General features: G+C 40.3%; 1 protein-coding gene across 2 annotated transcripts in view; it reads right to left on the bottom strand.

The window, feature by feature from the left end:
• LOC126292220 (thyroid adenoma-associated protein homolog) overlaps nucleotides 1-20,450 on the bottom strand; it is a 193,366-nt gene that overhangs the window by 15,725 nt on the left and 157,191 nt on the right. For both annotated transcript variants that reach the window (XM_049986086.1, XM_049986087.1), the window contains exons 24-25: nucleotides 7,396-7,680; nucleotides 6,053-6,203 (exon numbers count right to left, since the gene is read on the bottom strand). In XM_049986086.1, the coding sequence (XP_049842043.1) occupies nucleotides 6,053-6,203; nucleotides 7,396-7,680 (436 nt within the window). The remainder of the gene's footprint in view (nucleotides 1-6,052; nucleotides 6,204-7,395; nucleotides 7,681-20,450) is intronic.

Raw genomic sequence — 20,450 nt, 5'->3', positions numbered from 1 at the left:
CATCACATTTGTAAACAACACAATTCAATAAAGCTTCTCATACAATAACATTTTTTACATCTATATTTATAATGCTGATGTTATTCATGTGACATTTACATGTTATTAATATGAAATGTATAAAAAATTATTTGGACATAAACAATATTATTTCAATATTTTTGTATCTCTTTCTTTTCACAATGCCCTGGCAGTTATTACTATAATTATAATAATTATCATTAGTATTAGCATTATTATTGAGTATTGAAAAGTCATGAAATAACATATTAAAAATAAGTAGTAAATGAACTTCTTTTCTGTTAAAAGTTAACGCTGAAACCACTGCAGTAGTTTTTGTAATGTAATATCTTTTAAGATATGTTACTAAAGGGAAAAGTAATTTTTGACTTGATAAAATAAGAGTGTGTTGGACATTGCTGACAGAAATAGCACTTTATCTTGTCTCTCTTTCCTTCATTTAGATGTGTAATGCATATACTATATCTACGTCAAATAGTAAAATTCTTTTACAATCTGTATATAATCCCTATATTTCTTATTTATTGATTTATTTAATCTGCTGAGATCAGGGTCATCAGACTCACTCTTACATCTATCCAGGTAGTCTAAATGTTCTGCATTACATTAATGTTGTAAGTTGCATATAAATACATAGAAATTGCTATGGCATAAATAGTATGGAAATGCAGTTTACATTAGTTCATACGAAGTAAAACAATACAGACAGTTACAGGAAGGTACAATGGAACTATGAGTGCTTGCAGCAATGGACACAAGAAAAGTAATGAAGATACGTGAAAAGAAAGTGGCATGGCATGACTTACTGATAAATAAAAGAGAAAGAAGCATAACTGAGAGCATTTGACATTGAACTGTGTGCAGAGTGCTCACTAGCTCATTCCAGAGGTGGCTGGCAACAACAGATAAGGAGTTTGTGGACATTTTTGTTTTACGAATGGCCACACAGTGAGACACTTTGTTGCAATAATGATGAAGTGGCAGGCACTCGACCTCTGATGAGAGGTACTGTGGTGGGTGTGTACTGAAGAGTCGACGACGATGATGTTTGGTTTGTAGGGCGCTCAACTGTGTTGTCATCAGTCCAATCTAGCCACTGCCATGAATGATGATGATGATGAAATGATGAGGACAACAAAAACATACAGTCCCCGGGCAGAGAAAAATCCCCAACCTGGCCGGGAGCCGAACCCGGGACCCTGTGATCCAGAGGCAGCAATGCTAGCCACTAGACCACGAGCTGTGGACTGAAGAGCTGATGTAGACACAGTGTGTGATAGTCACATATACACTGATCAGCCAGAACATTAAGACTACCAACCAACTACTGATACAAACCAGTCCTGGTGATAACAGTGTCACCTGGCAAGGAATGACTGTTAGTAAGACACACACAGTGCGTGTAGTGTCAGTGAGTCTGCTGTCTGTGAGCAGATTGGGGAAGACGCGTCATCTGTCTGAGTTTGACAGAGGACAGATCGTGATGGCTTGGAGGCTCTGCACAAGCATTTCGTGAACTGCATGACTTGTCCGGTGTTCGAGGAGTGCTGTGGCAAGTGTCTTTAAAACATGGCGAAACCGAAGTGAAACACGTTCAGACGTCATGTGGTTGGGCAGTGAGACGTAACAGTCTAATTGAAACCTATTTAAACACGTAAATTTTAACCATAAACAGTAGTTTCTAACGTAGGGGCGTATGCAAATACAGGGTGTTTCAAAAATGACCGGTATATTTGAAACGGCAATAAAAACTAAACGAGCAGCGATAGAAATACACCGTTTGTTGCAATATGCTTGGGACAACAGTACATTTTCAGGCGGACAAACTTTCGAAATTACAGTAGTTACAATTTTCAACAACAGATGGCGCTGCAAGTGATATGAAAGATATAGAAGACAACGCAGTCTGTGGGTGCGCCATTCTGTACGTCGTCTTTCTGCTGTAAGCGTGTGCTGTTCACAACGTGCAAGTGTGCTGTGGACAACATGGTTTATTCCTTAGAACAGAGGATTTTTCTGGTGTTGGAATTCCACCGCCTAGAACACAGTGTTGTTGCAACAAGACGAAGTTTTCAATGGAGGTTTAATGTAACCAAGGACCAAAAAGAGATACAATAAAGGATCTGTTTGAAAAATTTCAACGGACTGGCAACGTGACGGATGAACGTGCTGGAAAGGTAGGGCGACCGCGTACGGCAACCACAGAGGGCAACGCGCAGCTAGTGATCCAACAGCGGCCTCGGGTTTCCGTTCGCCATGTTGCAGCTGCGGTCCAAATGACGCCAACGTCCACGTATCGTCTCATGCGCCAGAGTTTACACCTCTATCCATACAAAATTCAAACGCGGCAACCCCTCAGCGCCGCTACCATTGCTGCACGAGAGACATTCACTAACGATATAGTGCACAGGATTGATAACGGCGATATGCATGTGGGCAGCATTTGGTTTACTGACGAAGCTTATTTTTACCTGGACGGCTTCGTCAATAAACAGAACTGGCGCATATGGGGAACCGAAAAGCCCCATGTTGCAGTCCCATCGTCCCTGCCTCCTCAAAAAGTACTGGTCTGGGCCGCCATTTCTTCCAAAGGAATCATTGGCCCATTTTTCAGATCCGAAACGATTACTGCATCACGCTATCTGGACATTCTTCGTGAATTTGTGGCGGTACAAACTGCCTTAGACGACATTGCGAACACCTCGTGGTTTATGCAAGATCGCACCCGGCCACATCGCACGGCCGAAGTCTTTAATTTCCTGAATGAATATTTCGATGATCGTGTGATTGCTTTGGGCTATCCGAAACATACAGTAGGCGGCGTGGATTGGCCTCCCTATTCGCCAGAAATGAACCCCTGTGACTTCTTTCTGTGGGGACACTTGAAAGACCAGGTGTACCGCCAGAATCCAGAAACAATTGAACAGCTGAAGCAGTACATCTCATCTGTATGTGAAGCCGTTCCGCCAGACACGTTGTCAAAGGTTTCGGGTAATTTCATTCAGAGACTACGCCATATTATTGCTATGCATGGTGGATATGTGGAAAATATCGTACTATAGAGTTTCCCAGACCGCAGCACCATCTGTTGTTGACAATTGTAACTACTGTAATTTTAAAGTACTGTTGTCCCAAGCATATTGCAACAAACGGTGTATTTCTATCGCTGCTCGTTTAGTTTGTATTGCCGTTTCAAATATACCAGTCATTTTTGAAACACCCTGTATGTACTTATGGAAAAGTTACGAAGAAAATAATTATGGAATCTTAATTACACTAATGTGTAGAAGTCCGTTAATTGGTAGGAACATTTTATATGGTATGAATCTTCTGTAATTAGTAAATATTACAAGTGTATTGTTAACATTTGATACTTAAGTGTTTATACACGCTTAAATTAATATACACGCTAGAATTCACTCGTGTTTAATATATAAGAGTCAAGGTAATTATTGAAATATGTCATCGGTTTAAGGATGAAAGATTTAATTGCAATTTTGCTGAAAAGCACATCTTGTAACAATACCTAGAATTAGGATTGTTTAAAACATATATTGTGGGAGGCATGTTGGCATGGGGGAGTCAGTACTTTGTGTGAAGTTGGACAGAAAGCAAGTAGCTTGTTGAGTAAGATTGATTTCATTATTGTAAAGATGTTACTACTTATTTGAGTTTTAATAAAGATGCTTTGATTTTCTTTGAGATCGTAATAAACACTCTTTTAAAACGTTATACTTGATTAAGTATTCATTTCACTTTCTAGTTAAATTTTACAGTAGCTGTCTAAGAATCCAGGACCGTGGCTGCGGCAGATTATGATGAGTAAAAATAAAATAAAATAAAATAAATAAAAACACCAATATTATTTTTAACAACTAGCTAGTAACTTTAAAGCAGTCACCTCTCGTTACAGATGTTGGAGGTCCTAGGCTGGGCAGACTGGTAAAACAGGACAGGTGGTGAACTATGGCAGAACTAACATCAGACTTTAATGTTGGCAGAGTACAAGTGTGTCTAAAGACACAGTGCACTAAACACTCCTAATGATGGGCCTCCACAGCCGATGATACATGCATGTGCAAATGTTACCACCGCAACATTGGCAACTACGACTGAAGTGGGCACGTGGTCATAGACACTGGCCTTTGGCGCAGGAGCAGAGCCAAGTTGGCAGTGACTCCATTATGCACTGCCTCTCTGTCCATATCCTCCAACCATCCCTGGCCCCACTTGCTCTGGCCATCTCCTCCCGTCCCACTGAGTTTGTGCAAGACATCATGATGGCCAAGGAATATCGAACACTGGTTGCAGATCACATATAACCCTTCATGATGATCAAGGTTCCCTAAGGCAGTGCCATTTTTCAGCAAGATAATGTGCTATGTCAAAAGGCCAGGAGTGTGATGAAGTGGTTAGAGGAACACAGTGACAAGTTCCAGTTGATGTGCTGGCCACCAAACTTGTCAGATCTGAGCCATCGAACACATCGCAGATGTGACAATGTGGCATCAGAGCTCATTGCACCTTCCCGGGAATTTAGTGACTTGTATGTGCAGATGTGGTGTCACTATTCTCAGTGACCTACCAAGGCCTCATCATTGCTTCCATGTCAAGAAACATCACCGTTGTCACTTGTGCCGAAGATGGAGATACTGGTTCTTGGGTAGGTACGTGGTCATACAATGTTCTGGCTGATCAGTGTACAATGCAATAACACAGTCACCATATCCCTTTCAGTCTACTGTACAATTATGCAGTGACATTGAATCGACGGTACTCCACTGTGTGGTTAGAGACCACGCTGTGAGTACATATAATGATACAGCTGCTGAGGATCCTACCACATTGTGCCTGTGTGCAACAAGAGTGTTTCTCTAAATGTTACAGCCATATTACACTATGAACAGAGTACAGCAATATAAATAGAACAGTTTGCTGCTCAGCACACAGAAGATGCACTGAGTGCCAGAGAGGCACATTTAAAAGAACATTTTGAAGTGGACTATGGCACATTATTAAGCTTAAGTGCTTTGTCAGATGTATAAATGAATTTTCACTGTAATCAAGTAAACATTATGCTACTAACAGCAGATAAACATCAGCTGCATAGTAAAACTGTGAAAGCAAAGCTTTCTTCAAATAAATAGATTTCTTACTGATTTATTTGATTGAATTCTGATGACAAGAGTGTGAACAGCATTGAGCATTTTTTTTTTTTACCAATTGTTTATGGTTAACTAAATGAATACCCAGCCACATATTTACCACAGTTCTATTAGTCTTTCTCCTCCCTCACTCTCACTCTGCTCATCACCTCTGTCCATCTCCTCCAACCATCCCCGGCCCCACATGCTCTGGCCATCTCCTCCTCTCTGTCAATGTTCCTCCAAACTCTGTGTCCATCTGTGCCTTCCTCCTCTATCCTCCTCCTCCTCTCCCCTCCATCTCCACCTGTTCCTTCTATCTCCCTCCTCTCCCACTCTCAGTCCATCTCCCCCCTCTCACTGTCTATCTCCTCTTTCCTCCCTCTGTGTAACTCCTCCTCCCCTAAATTCTTTAGTCAATGTGCACCTCGATTCATTCCCCATCCCCGAGGGTTATTGTTCTTGATGAGATCTATAGAACATGATGGATGAATGAATGAATTAATTAATATATAAACTAGACACACCCACACTAATAACAACATTTAGGACATTTTCCTAAACACAACAACCTGCTCATTGTGAGCTTCACTGCAGTTTGTGTACTGTATAAACAGGAAACAAGACACTACTCAAAGTACCATCTTCTTGAGAGCATCCACAGTCCCAAATTTTTTAACTTAGAATGTTTTGTCGACAAACAGTGCAGCAAAATTCTAGCGGTAAACACTAACGGGAAATCAGATTGCCCTACAGTGTTGCTGTGGCAAAACAAACTTTATGACCATCTGTTGAGCATGAGGCTTAAGTACAAAAGGCATGAGGGTCAAGAAAGGATGACATGACAGAAGTTATTGTAGCTACCATATTACTCAAACTGGACTTACACGGAAGCCTACGATTCTGTTCTGGGAAGATGAGCAGACCACGGTATTTGTACAGCAGGTACGCAGCAGTCCTCCTGTTCTCTAGTCGCTGACTACCAATGGAGTACTTCATCAGCAACGAGCATAATCCTCTTGTTACATTTGATGGCACCTGTAAGGGAACACACAATTTAACAATATTGGAATGTACACTGAAGTGGCAAAAGTCAACACTTGTGTCGCCCATTCGTCTGTGCACATTGCAACGACCATCGTTTCTTGTGGTTGCTTTGCGACGTACTGACCTTGCTATGGCCACTCGCTCTTTGGATGACACCACACTATCTACATTATTTTTCATAATAGTGATGGATGATATAATGACACAAGTGATAAGAGAGATAGAATGCAGATTAGAAATGTTTGCTGATGACTTGATAATGTGGATGAAAATGAGGAGGAAGTCCAGAAGGAAATAGAGGTATTGGAATAAGTTGTGCAATAATGTGGTCTAAGATTCAGTAAAAAGGAGTATGAGCCGGTGGTCACAATATTTGAACACAATACACATACAGTAAACATGACACTGGTTGGGGAGCACCTGAATACAATTCCCTGGAGACTATAACACAGGAAAATGGAAGAAATGACAAAGAGATAAGTGAACAAGAAAGGTTCATTTATATCGTTATAATAAGTGAGAGAGGAATGATGAAGGAGAAAGTACGAAGGTGATCTAGTAAGTGTACTCTATACCATTCTGTCATACACTGTTTAAACCTAGGGCACAAAGGACAGGGAAAAAAGGTAAGGACTGAGCAAGTGAGATGAAATTTTTGAAAGGAAGACTGGTGTAAAAAAATTTTGTAAGATGAGAAATGAAAGTATAAGGATGATAAGACATGAGGAATCCCTACAAGAGGAGATTTCAGAAATAAAATTAAAAACCGCTTGAAGAAAATGGAGGACATAAGGACAGGAGACAGGTGGGAAGGCTGATGGGCAAGCATCTGGAAGGGAGAAGAAGGTTGTGCCAAAGAGCCGCTGCGAATAATGGGGAATGTGGAGGGGATTGTGTTGCACACAGACGCTGCCAGTGGCAGAGTGGCAGGGAGTTATACAACACGATGATGCCTGAAATTTCGGCACTATCTTCCAGTCACCAACAGAATGAACCAAGAGGAGGTGGACTCTGCATCTCTAGGTTCATTCCGCAGATTCCCAGAATGTACATCGACCAAATATTGTTGGAAGAGATGGAATTTACATTCTACATATTTGAAATATAACGGATTACTCATTAGGGTGCAGAACACTGAAAATGTATTTGAGGTCGGTCAAGATAATTTTTACAGCACTCTCACCTGCACTGCAGCAGCCACCAACCCCGCATAAGTCGCCGTGGCAGCCGCAAGCGCGGCCCGTCCCGTGGCAAAATGGTCCACGCGCGCGACATCGAGCAGCGTGATGGTAGCAGCGCGGGCGTGACGACTAGTGGGCGCAGGTGGGAGGTGCCGTAGCACCAGCAGTGCTGCGGCACGTGTCTCATCTGGCGACTCCCGCGCCCTCCGCCGTGTCGCCCTCCCGCGGCCTGCCGGGATACCCGCGAGCTCCGAGATGCGGGTGGCAACTGCTGGCCAGCCACGGACCTGTGTGTGATACTGAGGTTCACTCTCAGACATTTGGGAGTAATATATTTTACATGGGGATGGCTTAAAGGTGTTAAATATTTGAAGAGCCCATATTTAAGAACTGCCAATGAAATAAAGCTTTATACACTACCAGTTTTGATCAACTGATAGGTGTCAGGTACCCCGTATAGTAATGTATAGAAAACAGACAGGATATGTTTGACCGTCTAACTATCAATGTAACAATATGTGATGATGATCATCACATATTGTGCACTGATAGTGTGTCAGCCCAGATGTCCCTATATTTAGCTGATGAGTTAGTGTCATCTGTCGTCAACAGCTGGCAGTGCAAAAAAGTTCTACTTGCCAGACTGCAACTGCTGAGTATGTAGTCTGAAGAAGCATTGGCAGAGAAAATAGAACGTAGTGATTTTGTGAAAGTTACTGACTGGTTTTCACTAATTGGCTAGTTTCAAACTTGGAAGAAACACAGTTCATTCAGTTTTGTATCATCAACAATATCCCAACTTATATTACTCTAGTATACCAGCAAGAAGTAGTAAACAATGTAGGAAATTCTAACTTTTAGGTATGCATTTTGATGGAAACTGGACGTGGAAAAACTGTACATTTGACCTACTAAAACATTTAAGTTTGTCTACTTTTGCAATAAGAATAAATGCCATTCTTGGAGATATAAAAATCAGCAAGTTAAGTTATTTTGCATATTTTCATTCACTGACCTCTTATAGGTGCAACTCTCTTCACTTAGGCAAAACATATGCCCTGCACAAAAGAAAGCAGTCAGAATTATGTGTGTTCGCATATTTACATCTTGCAAGACTCTCTACAAATAGATACAAATTTTAATCACAGTCTTACAGTACATTAATTCATTTATGAATATCATTATCAACAATCTACTTGAGTTTGAGAGCAACAGAGATATTCAAAATAACAACAGCACAATTAAGTTTGACACGGAATGGTTGAAACATGCAGCTATCTACCCATGGAAATAAAATGTGGCACACAGAGCAGAAGTGGTTTCAAATGTAGATTAAAGATGTTTCTCCTTAACAGCTCTTTCTATACCAAAGAGCAGTTCTAGAATAGGAATAATTAGTTATTTTTGCAGAAAAAAACCTGTAAGTAGCAAAGTCTCCCACTGTGTTTTTTGTCTGTATGTGAAGGCTAACCTCAGGAACTGCTATAGGGATTTTGCTAAGGTTCCCGTTTACAGATAGACTGAATCACAGGGAAGGTTTGTCTAAGTAATTTATAACTGCTATGCCAGACAAGTCATCTGGACGTACAAGGTGTCATCAAAAATTATGGTGAATGATCTTTTTAGCAGCAACTGCTGATGCTACAACCATATGATGTACTTTTGTAACTTTTAAGACTGTGATTTAAAAGCAGGAAAGCTGTTTACAATTGATACCCGTGATTTAAAAGCAGAAATGAGTTGGTAGAAGATGAACGATGTTTGGGACGTCAATTAACTTCAAAAACATAAGGAAATGTGGCAAAAATTGTTTTTTTAAACAGTGAATAACTATTCAAGAGCTTAATGAAGAAGTTAGCAACCCACATGCGGTTGTGAAAAGCATTTTAACTGATAATTTTCAAATGAGAAACGGGAGTACAAATTTAGTTCCCAGACTTTTGAGGGATGAGCAGAAGAAAAATCATATGTCAATTCGTGTGGAGTTGAAGGAGTGCAATCATTTGGACTGGATTTGATGCCCAAAATTGTAACTAGAGATGAAACTTGGGTCTCCTGAGTGTGACCCTGAAAGGAAAGTCGTGCTCATTTTTTTTCCCCAATAGTGAGGGAATAGAACAATCAGATTTTGTTCCAAAGGGAACAAGTGTAAATGTCAAATTTTACAAGGTTGTACTGCAATGTCTGCAAAACAATGTATGAGGAAAGAGACCAGAAAAAAGGGCAAATGGCTTCCTTCTTCATCACGACAATGTGGCGTGCCACACCTCGCTTTTGAATCGCAAGTTTTTGGCTGGAAAAAGTGTTCCTGCCTGTCCACATCTGCCTTACTCACCAGATTTACCACCCTGCGACTTCTGGCTCTTCTCAAAAATTAAAATATTGCTTGACACCATTCCTATCATTGAGAGGATCACAATGGATTAGCTGAACGCCCTTCCAAAAGAAGCCTTCCACAAATACTTCCAGTCATGGACTCAACAATGGGATAAGTGAATTGCTAGCCAGAACAGTAATTTGAAGGAGATTAAATCAAATGCCATGTCAGCTTATTACTTTGTTGCTAATAAAATCATTCACCATATTTTTTTATCACACCTCATAGGTAGGTAGTGTTGCCCATGTGAAGCCAGGGTCAGGTGCTAGTACATATTGTTGCTTTGACACATTCCACAGCATGATCTTTATCGTAAATGTGATGTATGGTAAAATTAAGTGAGTAAGTGATCACGTAAGTAACCAGTGCAGATGCTCACAACCATTGAGTATGTACTTGGGTTCCCATATTGAGGGGTTGAATTCCTATGATTTCCTTGTCTTTTTGTTAGTGTGTACCTTGAATCATCCTTCCTATCTCACTGATGACATCTATGGAACACACTGTTAATAAATGAATGGAAATATACAGTCAACAACAGCCAAGATCTACCATGTTCACATTTATGCTGTACATAAATTAAACAGTTTTGTTTATTTTGCCAAACCAGAATAAGAGAGATTTTGAGGTCATAGTAAAATAAGATGTTTATTGTATATCCTCCACCAGGTGTTAATGGATTCACTGACAAGGGAAGGGTGCAGGAGGGGTCTCACTGATTTGGTTTTAACTGTCTTAGTAGAAGCCCACCTTAACTTCCTAGAATATCTCACTTGAGTGGGCTGTATGAAATTATAAAGATTTTTGAGTAGAGTGTGAGGAATTTTTTTAGCAACAATGGTCTAGTCAGGTGCAGGGCGCAATGACCAAGTACACTGATGCAATGCACCAACTCAGGCTCAATTCTCACCGCTGCTGTGTTTTTTAAAATTTTATTTACTCCTTGCAATGTTAAACTATTAATTATAAAATTTTAAATATATTTAAACTGTTCAATTAATATACATAAAATTAACACATCAGTATAGTTATGATTAATTAATGCATTTGAACAGTTAAAATACATAATTGGGTGAAGTTTTCAATGAAAGTAAAACTACCAAAATTCTAGCCATTAATTATCTGCTTTTATTTATTATTAGAAGTTACATCACATTTTTATAATTATCAAAGAAACATTTAAAACATAAATATTGTTCACACAATGCACATTTTATGAAAGCAAGAACATTTTACTGAAATACACTTCATTGGAAAGCACACCTCACTCAAATTTTTAAATGAATGACTTTCGTCTGTCAGTTTTGATGCAAGCCAAGCACACAAAATCACTGAGGTGAAAAAACACATTTGGTGGTGCAGAATCAGTTTGTTAACTGCGTCTTCTCTTGGCAATAATTCTCATTGTTGTTGTTGCAGCAATTCAGCAGCACTTTGTAGCCTTTTAATTATATTATTGACTTGGTGGTAGAGGCATACATCACAGGGCTGGGAAGAGGAGTACATTTGGGCAGAATGATTTCCATAGTACACATTACCTCACTTTCAGCATTGATTAATGTGCCATCGTGCATCATATGCTTGGCCGCCCCACAAATCCACCATCACAAGGAATTTTTTTTTCAGCAATGTATGGTTTTAATGTCATTTCCAAGAAATCTGAATACAGCTCTTTTGTTAGCTTTCCTGACTTGCAGCAAATAATGACAGCACTCATTTTTCTAATTTATTGAAAGTACCAGAATTTGAGGGTCAAATTTATTGCCAACTATTGCATACATAAAAATACAGAGGTTAACAATTTCCCTGAAGCAGTGAAATTATTATGCTATGTAAGAGTTGGTGGTTTTGGAAAGATTGAGTTTTTTCACCAAACTGATTTTATCATCCTTGTACTCCAGTGTCTTGTTATACATTGATTCATGAGGCTGAAGTGTGACATCATATGTCTTGTCTGTATACAAAAAATGAATTTGACAAACTTTTGCTGTCTTACTGAATGTTTACATTTCAAGATTTTTACCTAGGTACTACTAGCAAGAAATTGAAATTTATCTGACAAATCTGGAAATGCACTGCTGTTACCCATTCTTATAATGTTCTCATTGTCACCTATTCCTAACAGCCTTATGTACCCTGAAACATTGCCCATGTCTTGGTCTTGATGAATGCAATTTTGTCATTTCTAGTGCCAGCTTGTTCTGTTCCTTTCCCTTAAATCTGAAGACCTTTTTTCCTATTTTGTGATTGGGAATCATGATTTTAATGACGGAATTTCCGTTTTGCACGAGCATCAGCAAAATTGATGACTTTCTTTTATCTGCCAAGGACACCAAAGTACAAGAGAACTATTTGTTAGGATTGTAATTAATAGTTGTTCATGTATGTACTTGAAGAAGGAATCTGTTACAAATAAAATAGGACTGCATACAATAAAAGTGTATGAGCAAAGAGAAAGGTTGGTACATCCTTACATCTACATCTACATCTACATCCATACTCCACAAGCCACCCAATGGTGTGTGGCGGAGGGCACTTTACATGCCACTGTCATTACCTCCCTTTTCTGTTCCAGTCGCGTATGGTTCGCGGGAAGAACGACTGTCTGAAAGCCTCCGTGCGTGCTCGAATCTCTCTAATTTTACATTCGTGATCTCCACGGGAGGTATAAGTAGGGGGAAGCAGTATATTCGATACCTCATCCATAAACGCACCCTCTCGAAAACTGGCGAGCAAGCTACACCGCGATGCAGAACGCCTCTCTTGCAGAGTCTGCCACTTGAGTTTGCTAAACATCTCTGTAACGCTATCACGGTTACCAAATAACCCTGTGACAAAATGCGCCGCTCTTCTTTGGATCTTCTCTATCTCCTCTGTCAACCCGACCTGGTACGGATCCCACACTGATGAGCAATACTCAAGTATAGATCGAACGAGTGTTTTGTAAGCCACCTCCTTTGTTGATGGACATTTTCTAAGGACTTTCCCAATGAATCTCAACCTGGTACCCGCCTTACCAACAATTAATTTTATATGATCATTCCATTTCAAATTGTTTCGCACGCATACTCCCAGATATTTAACAGAAGTAACTGCTACCAGTGTTTGTTCCGCTATCATATAATCATACAATAAAGGATCCTTCTTTCTATGTATTCGCAATACATTACATTTGTCTATGTTAAGGGTCAGTTGCCACTCCCTACACCAAGTGCCTATCCGCTGCAGATCTTCCTGCATTTCACTACAATTTTCTAATGCTGCAACTTCTCTGTATACTACAGCATCATCCACAAAAAGCCGCATGGAACTTCCGGCACTATCTACTAGGTCATTTATATATATTGTGAAAAGCAATGGTCCCATAACACTCCCCTGTGGTACGCCAGAGGTTACTTTAACGTCTGTAGACGTCTCTCCATAACAACATGCTGCGTTCTGTTTGCTAAAAACTCTTCAATCCAGCCACACAGCTTGTCTGATATTCCGTAGGCTCTTACTTTGTTTATCAGGCGACAGTGCGGAACTGTATTGAACGCCTTCCGGAAGTCTAGGAAAATAGCATCTACCTGGGAGCAGGTATCTAATAATTTCTGGGTCTCATGAACAAATAAACTGAGTTGGGTCTCACACGATTGCTGTTTCCGGAATCCATGTTGATTCCTACAGAGTAGATTCTGGGTTTCCAAAAACGACATGATAGTCGAGCAAAAAACATGTTCTAAAATTCTACAACAGATCGACGTCAGAGATATAGGTCTATAGTTTTGCGCATCTGCTCGACGACCCTTTTTGAAGACTGGGACTACCTGTGCTCTTTTCCAATCATTTGGAACCTTCCGTTCCTCTAGAGACTTGCGGTACATGGCTGTTAGAAGGGGGGCAAGTTCTTTCGCGTACTCTGTGTAGAATAGAATTGGTATTCCGTCAGGTCCAGTGGACTTTCCTCTGTTGAGTGATTTCAGTTGCTTTTCTATTCCTTGGACACTTATTTCGATGTCAGCCATTTTTTCATTTGTGCGAAGATTTAGAGAAGGAACTGCAGTGCGGTCTTCCTCTGTGAAACAGCTTTGGAAAAAGGTGTTTAGTATTTCAGCTTTACGTGTGTCATTCTCTGTTTCAAAGCCATCATCATCCCGGAGTGTCTGGATATGCTGTTTCAAGCCACTTACTGATTTAACGTAAGACCAGAACTTCCTAAGATTTTCTGTCAAGTCGGTACATAGAATTGTACTTTTGAATTCACTGAACGCTTCACACATAGCCCTCCTTACGCTAACTTTGACATCATTTAGGTTCTGTTTGTCTGAGAGGATTTGGCTGCGTTTAAACTTGAAGTGAAGCTCTCTTTGCTTCCGCAGTAGTTTCCTAACTTTGTTGTTGAACCACGGTGGGTTTTTCCCGTCCCTCACAGTTTTACTCGGCACGTACCTGTCTAAAACGCATTTTACAATTGCCTTAAGCTTTTTCCATAAACACTCAACACTGTCAGTGTCGGAACAGAAATTTTCGTTTTGATCTGTTAGGTAGTCTGAAATCTGCCTTCTATTACTCTTGCTAAACAGATAAACCTTCCCCCCCCTTTTTTTTATATTCCTATTAACTTCCATATTCATGGATGCTGCAACGGCCTTATGATCACTGATTCCCTGTTCTGCACTTACAGAGTCGAAAAGTTCGGGTCTGTTTGTTATCAGTAGGTCCAAGATGTTATCTCCACGAGTCAGTTCTCTGTTTAATTGCTCAAGGTAATTTTCGGATAGTACACTCAGTATAATGTCACTCGATGCTCTGTCCCTACCACCCGTCCTAAACATCTGAGTATCCCAGTCTATATCTGGTAAATTGAAATCTCCACCTAAGACTATAATATGCTGAGAAAATTTATGTGAAATGTATTCCAAATTTTCTCGCAGCTGTTCTGCCACTAATGCTGCTGAGTCAGGAGGTCGGTAAAAGGAGCCAATTATTAACCTAGCTTGGTTGTTGAGTGTAACCTCCACCCATAATATTTCGCAGGTACTATCCACTTCTACTTCACTATAGGATAATGTACTACTAACAGCGACAAACACGCCACCACCGGTTGCATGCAATCTATCCTTTCTAAACACCGTCTGTGCCTTTGTAAAAATTTCGGCTGAATTTATCTCTAGATTCAGCCAGCTTTATGTACCTATAACGATTTCAGCTTCGGTGCTTTCTATCAGCGCTTCAAGTTCCGGTACTTTACCAATGCAGCTTCGACAGTTTACAATTACAATACCGATTGCTGCTTGGTCCCCGCATGTCCTGACTTTGCCCCGCACCCTTTGAAGCTGTTGCCCTTTCTGTACTTGCCCAAGGGCATCTAACCTAAAAAACCGCCCAGTCCACGCCACACAGCCCCTGCTACCCGTGTAGCCGCTTGCTGCATGTAGTGGACTCCTGACCTATCCAGCGGAAACCGAAACCCCACCACCCTATGGTGCAAGTTGAGGAATCTGCAGCCCACACGTTCGAAGAACCGTCTCAGCCCCTGATTCAGACCCTCCACTCGGCTCTGTACCAAAGGTCCACAGTCAGTCCTGTCGACAATGCTGCAGATGGTGAGTTCTGCTTTCATCCCGCTAGCGAGACTGGCAGTCTTCACCAAATCAGATAGCCGCCGGAAGCCAGAGAGGATTTCCTCCGATCCATAGCGACACACATTGTTGGTGCCGACATGAGCGACCACCTGCAGATGGGTGCACCCTGTACCCTTCTTGGCAACCGGAAGGACCCTTTCCACATCTGGAATGACTCCCCCCAGTATGCACACGGAGTGCACATTGGTTTTCTTCCCCTCTTTTGCTGCCAATCCCTAAGGGGCCCCATTACGCGCCTGACGTTGGAGCTCCCAACTACCAGTAAGCCCACCGTCTGCGACTGCCCGGATCTTGCAGGCTGAGGGCAACCTCTGGAACAGGACAAGCAGACATCTCCGACCGAACATCAGTATCAGCCAGAGACAGAGCCTGAAACCGGTTGATCAGACAAACTGGAGAGGCCTTCCGTTCAGCCCTGCGGAATGTCTTTCGCCCCCTGCCACACCTCGAGACGACCTCCCACTCTACCACAGGTGAGTGATCAGCCTCAATGTGGGCAGTATCCCGGGTAGCCACAGTCATAGTCCGATCGGGGGATGCGTGGGACGAGGTGGCCGTCCCCAACAAATCCCCATCTGGACCCCCACAGTGATGCCCATTGGCAACAGCCTCAAGCTGTGTGACCGAAGCCAACACTGCCTGAAGCTGGGAACGAAGGGATGCCAACTCAGCCTGCATCCAAACACAGCAGTTGCAGTCCCTATCCATGCTAAAAACTGTTGTGCAAAGAACGTCTGAATTAATCTACAGAGAGCACAAACAATTTGACACAAAATTTAAACGGTTATTAAAATACAAGAGGGCCTAGTAAATGCAGTAATGCTGCTACTTACGCACTGCTGACACACTGCTTGGCGGCGGAAGGAGACTACGCGATTTTAGACTATTCAGGTACTAAAAACACGATGCTACAACTCTCAAGTACTATAATATGCCCGAAATTTATGAATTAAACAATGCAAGTACCAAAAACACACAAAGAAATTAAGAATTAAACTATGTAACAAATGAGTGAGCTAGGAGTATACGACTTACTGCTGAAGCTGCTTATCCAATGGCGGCAGGCAGCAAACTGACTGACCAACCGACACTGGCCGTTCAAAACAAAACAGAAGACAGACAACTACCCGAATTTACACTATTTAGGTACTAAAACGCGATGCTACAAGTCTCAAGTACTATAATACGCCCGAAATTTATGAATTAAACAATGCAAGTACCAAAAACACGCAAAGAAATTAAGAATTAAGATATGTAACAAATTATTTAGCTAGGAGTATGTCCCTCACAAAGAGCGAGGGTCAGAGAGAGAGAGAGATTGAGAAAATCCACACACCTCTTCATAAAGATTTTCATTATCATATTCAGTATATAACATCAAATCATCATCATTTACTATGACATTATCTTTCATAATTTCAATAAACTGATCTGCAGATCCTGGAGCCATACTTATTGCTACAGGACATATGGATGCAAGAAGATTATCAGTGATCACATTTTATAGGGTTCAGCAGGTAAAAACGGAACCCTTACAGGATCAGTTTGTTACCCATCTGTTACAATGCCTTTTTCTCAGGTACGGGCCAGACAAATCAAGTTTAAATTTATGACACGATCAAGGTCTATGGGCCTTCAGGGATGTGAAAAATCTGAAGTCAATGCAGGTAAAAGGTACAGCTATTTATGTCATATATTTTAGTACTTACAAAGTGACCCATTAAAACCTATAGGGCACTTCCCGCTGCACTGTATAATGAATCCAGACCTATTGGAACTTTTGCTCAGTTAACCAACTATACTATATTGATTTACTCTCATACTTCAATGTTACACTATGTAAATTAGCTGGCAAGTAATTAACAGCAAATGCTGTTAAAAGAAATTTATGTTATTCTTATTATTTTTACTATTCAATTTCAAATGCAGACAAAACATACATTTCTATTTACACTTTTATTTACTTTACTATCGATTTGTAATCGATACTGCAACACAATGGGAAGTTTCCAGTTTTTGTATGTGCAACATGTGTAACCTCTGTTATTGGATATTATTAACAAAAATCTTCACATCATTACAAACTTTCAAAAGGCATCCTATGAGCTTAATCTTATATATAATGTACAAAAATGAGAGTTGCTATCTTAATATTATTTTGACTTATCTAATGTTCTGAAACAAACTACTTGTCTTATATTATGTTTTATGTGATGCCAATTGAGGCAGTATTGTCCCGTCAAGCCCAGATTGTTTTCAGATTTGTATATACTGTTCCTAAGTTGGACTGAGTTAATACCCAGAGAAGCTCTTTGGAAATAACACAAACAACAGTTCTTATGTGTCGATGTAATATTTTGGATTTTGTGAAAGCAAGTATGAATTAATGCAGAAGGATAAATAAACAATGGTTTTTAACAGAAAAACTATTGACTCAAAGCTCAGTCATTTAAGGAGCAGAGGCTCATACATGATACTGCACAATGTTATTTTGCTGTTGGACATAGTCTTTTGAAAGTCAAGTGAGCTTTCTGTATTTACGTTTGATGCACTCTCTCTTCAACTTAACAAATACATTGCTGCACCATAGTTTTCGTTTTGTCATGTCCACGAGACTTAAATCTGAAAAAGCTAAATCGAGGTTGGTGCATCACGGAAACTGTGAAATTTGGCAAGAAGCAAGCAATACAACTAATGGAAAAAATATGAAAACCCTTAATTTGTAATTATATCACATGAAAAAGAATATTCTGTCTGTCTCTCCGTCTGTTCAGCTGTTAAGACACCTTTTTCTTCAGGAATGGGTGCACATATCAAGTTGAAATTTGTGTCACTGAGGTCTACAATGCTTTGGCAGAGTATAACATTTAAGGTTGTCAGTCAATGCAGTTGAAAGATATTGCTATTTATGTCACATATTCTGATAACTTGCAAACTCACTCATAGAAACCTATAGGTTACTTTCCAATGACCTATAATCACGATATTTGGCAAGAAACAAGGTTTTGCAGTAGAAGTAAATGGCAAAAAAACCCAAGATTTACTAAACTGTAATTATATCACATACACTGAGGTGACAAAAGTCATGGGGTAGTAATATGTAGGTATACAGATGGTGACAGTATCACGTACACAAGGCATGAAACGGCAGTGCATTGGTGAAGCTGTCATTTCTACTCAAATGATTCATGTGAATATGTTTTCAACATGATTATAGCCACACAACAGGAATTAAGAGACTTTGGACATGGAATGGTATTTAGAGCTACACACATGTGACATTCCATTTTGGAAATTGTTATGGAATTCTGTATTCCGAGATTCACAGTGTCAAGAGTATGCTGAAAATACTAAATTTCAGGCATTGTCTCTCACCACGGGTAATTCAGTGGCCAACAGCCTTCACTTAATGCCTGAGAGTGGCTGCATTTGCAGAGAGTTGTCAGTGCTAACAGACAAGCAACACTGCATGAAATAACAACAGAAATCAATGTGGGATGTATGACGATGTATCCGTTAGCACAGTGTGGCAAAAATTGATGTTAATGGGCTATGGCACCAGACAAGTGATGTGAGTATCTCTGCTAACAGCACACTGCCTCGAGTGCCTCTCCTGGGCTTGTGACTCTTTTGGTTCAACCCTAGATGACTTGAAAACCGTGACCTGGTCTGATGTCCCAGTTTCAGTTGGTAAGAGCCGACACTAGGGCTCGGGTGTGGCGCACACCCCACAAAGCCACGGACCCAAGCTGTCAACAAGCACAGGCAGGTGGTGGCTCCATTATGGTGTGGGCTGTGTTTACATGGAAAGGACGGGAAATCATTTCAAAAATCTTCATCAAACGTTGTAGTTCTGATATTTACACTACTGGTAGAAAATTCCTGTTGGGTTTCCATGTTCCAATAAAATTATAATGTTTTATAGAAAATCACAGCAGACAGGTGATGATATGCTGTTCAAAACTGTAAAGATCGATGGAAAAATGTTGGACAACAGGCATGGTAAAAGCTGCCTACAGGGGTTTGAAACAGCTGCCAGAGCCATGTGCTCTGAAAGCATGACAGAGAACATAAAAAGGATACAGTGCACAAGTGACAACAACAGAACATTGCTACTGAAGGACAACAGAAATCACAAGCCTTCAGACGTGTTATTTGAAACAATTTCTGTTTAAAAATGTTAATTAATTAATCATAACTAAATCAAATGCATTAACTTTACATCTATAAACTGAGCTGTTTAAATTTTATAAACAATAGTTTAACACTGCAAGGAATTTAAAAAAAAAACTGGCAGCAATGAGAATTGAAACTAAGTCTGCAAACCAACAGTTCATCTGGCTGACCACTGTGCCACACCACTGATTTATCCACTGTAGCTAAAAAAAATCCATTACATTATACTTGAAGGTCCTTACCTTTTTCTCTGACCCACTCAGGTGAGATATTGCAAGAACTTGAAGGGGGCATTCATCTATTTCTACTCACACAGTTTCAGCCCACACAGAGTCCCGTCCCACACCCTCCATTTGTGAATTTCCCAATTTTTAAAATTTCTAAAGTCATACATCACGTCATTTCACACTGAAGAATGCTCTTTTAAAAACCTCTCCACCCCCCCCCCCCCCTCCTCTCCCCCCTCCTAATCATCCTTCAGTTCCACCCAAGTGATTTAAATATCTACTCCCTCAGTGTCCTCTGTTGTTCTATTATATCTTTCCAGACATGTCACACGAGTAGTATCATTAAAAGTTAAACTGTTTGAAAAGGAAGAAAAAAGAAGGGCAATAAAGTATTGAAAAACTAAATTACAAATTCAGACCAAATGGCTTACAGCTGAATACATTTGAATACATTACGTAGTAACTCATCAAAGGGTGTGTACTGCACTTGAAACATGGCAGAAGAAGTGGAACAGAAGGCTACTTTTTAGCACATAATAGTATAAAGTCTGCAACTGTTAAACACATAATTAAAAATATTCAAAATATTAAATCAATTGTAAGATCCATTCCACTCAAAGTGAGAACTAACAAAACTACTGGTGCAGATA

The sequence above is a fragment of the Schistocerca gregaria genome, chromosome 9, assembly GCF_023897955.1.
Source record: "Schistocerca gregaria isolate iqSchGreg1 chromosome 9, iqSchGreg1.2, whole genome shotgun sequence".
NCBI classification, from domain to species: Eukaryota; Metazoa; Arthropoda; class Insecta; order Orthoptera; family Acrididae; genus Schistocerca; species Schistocerca gregaria.
The sequence above is the reverse complement of the archived record's forward strand: the minus strand, read 5'-3'. Positions and strand labels throughout refer to the sequence as shown.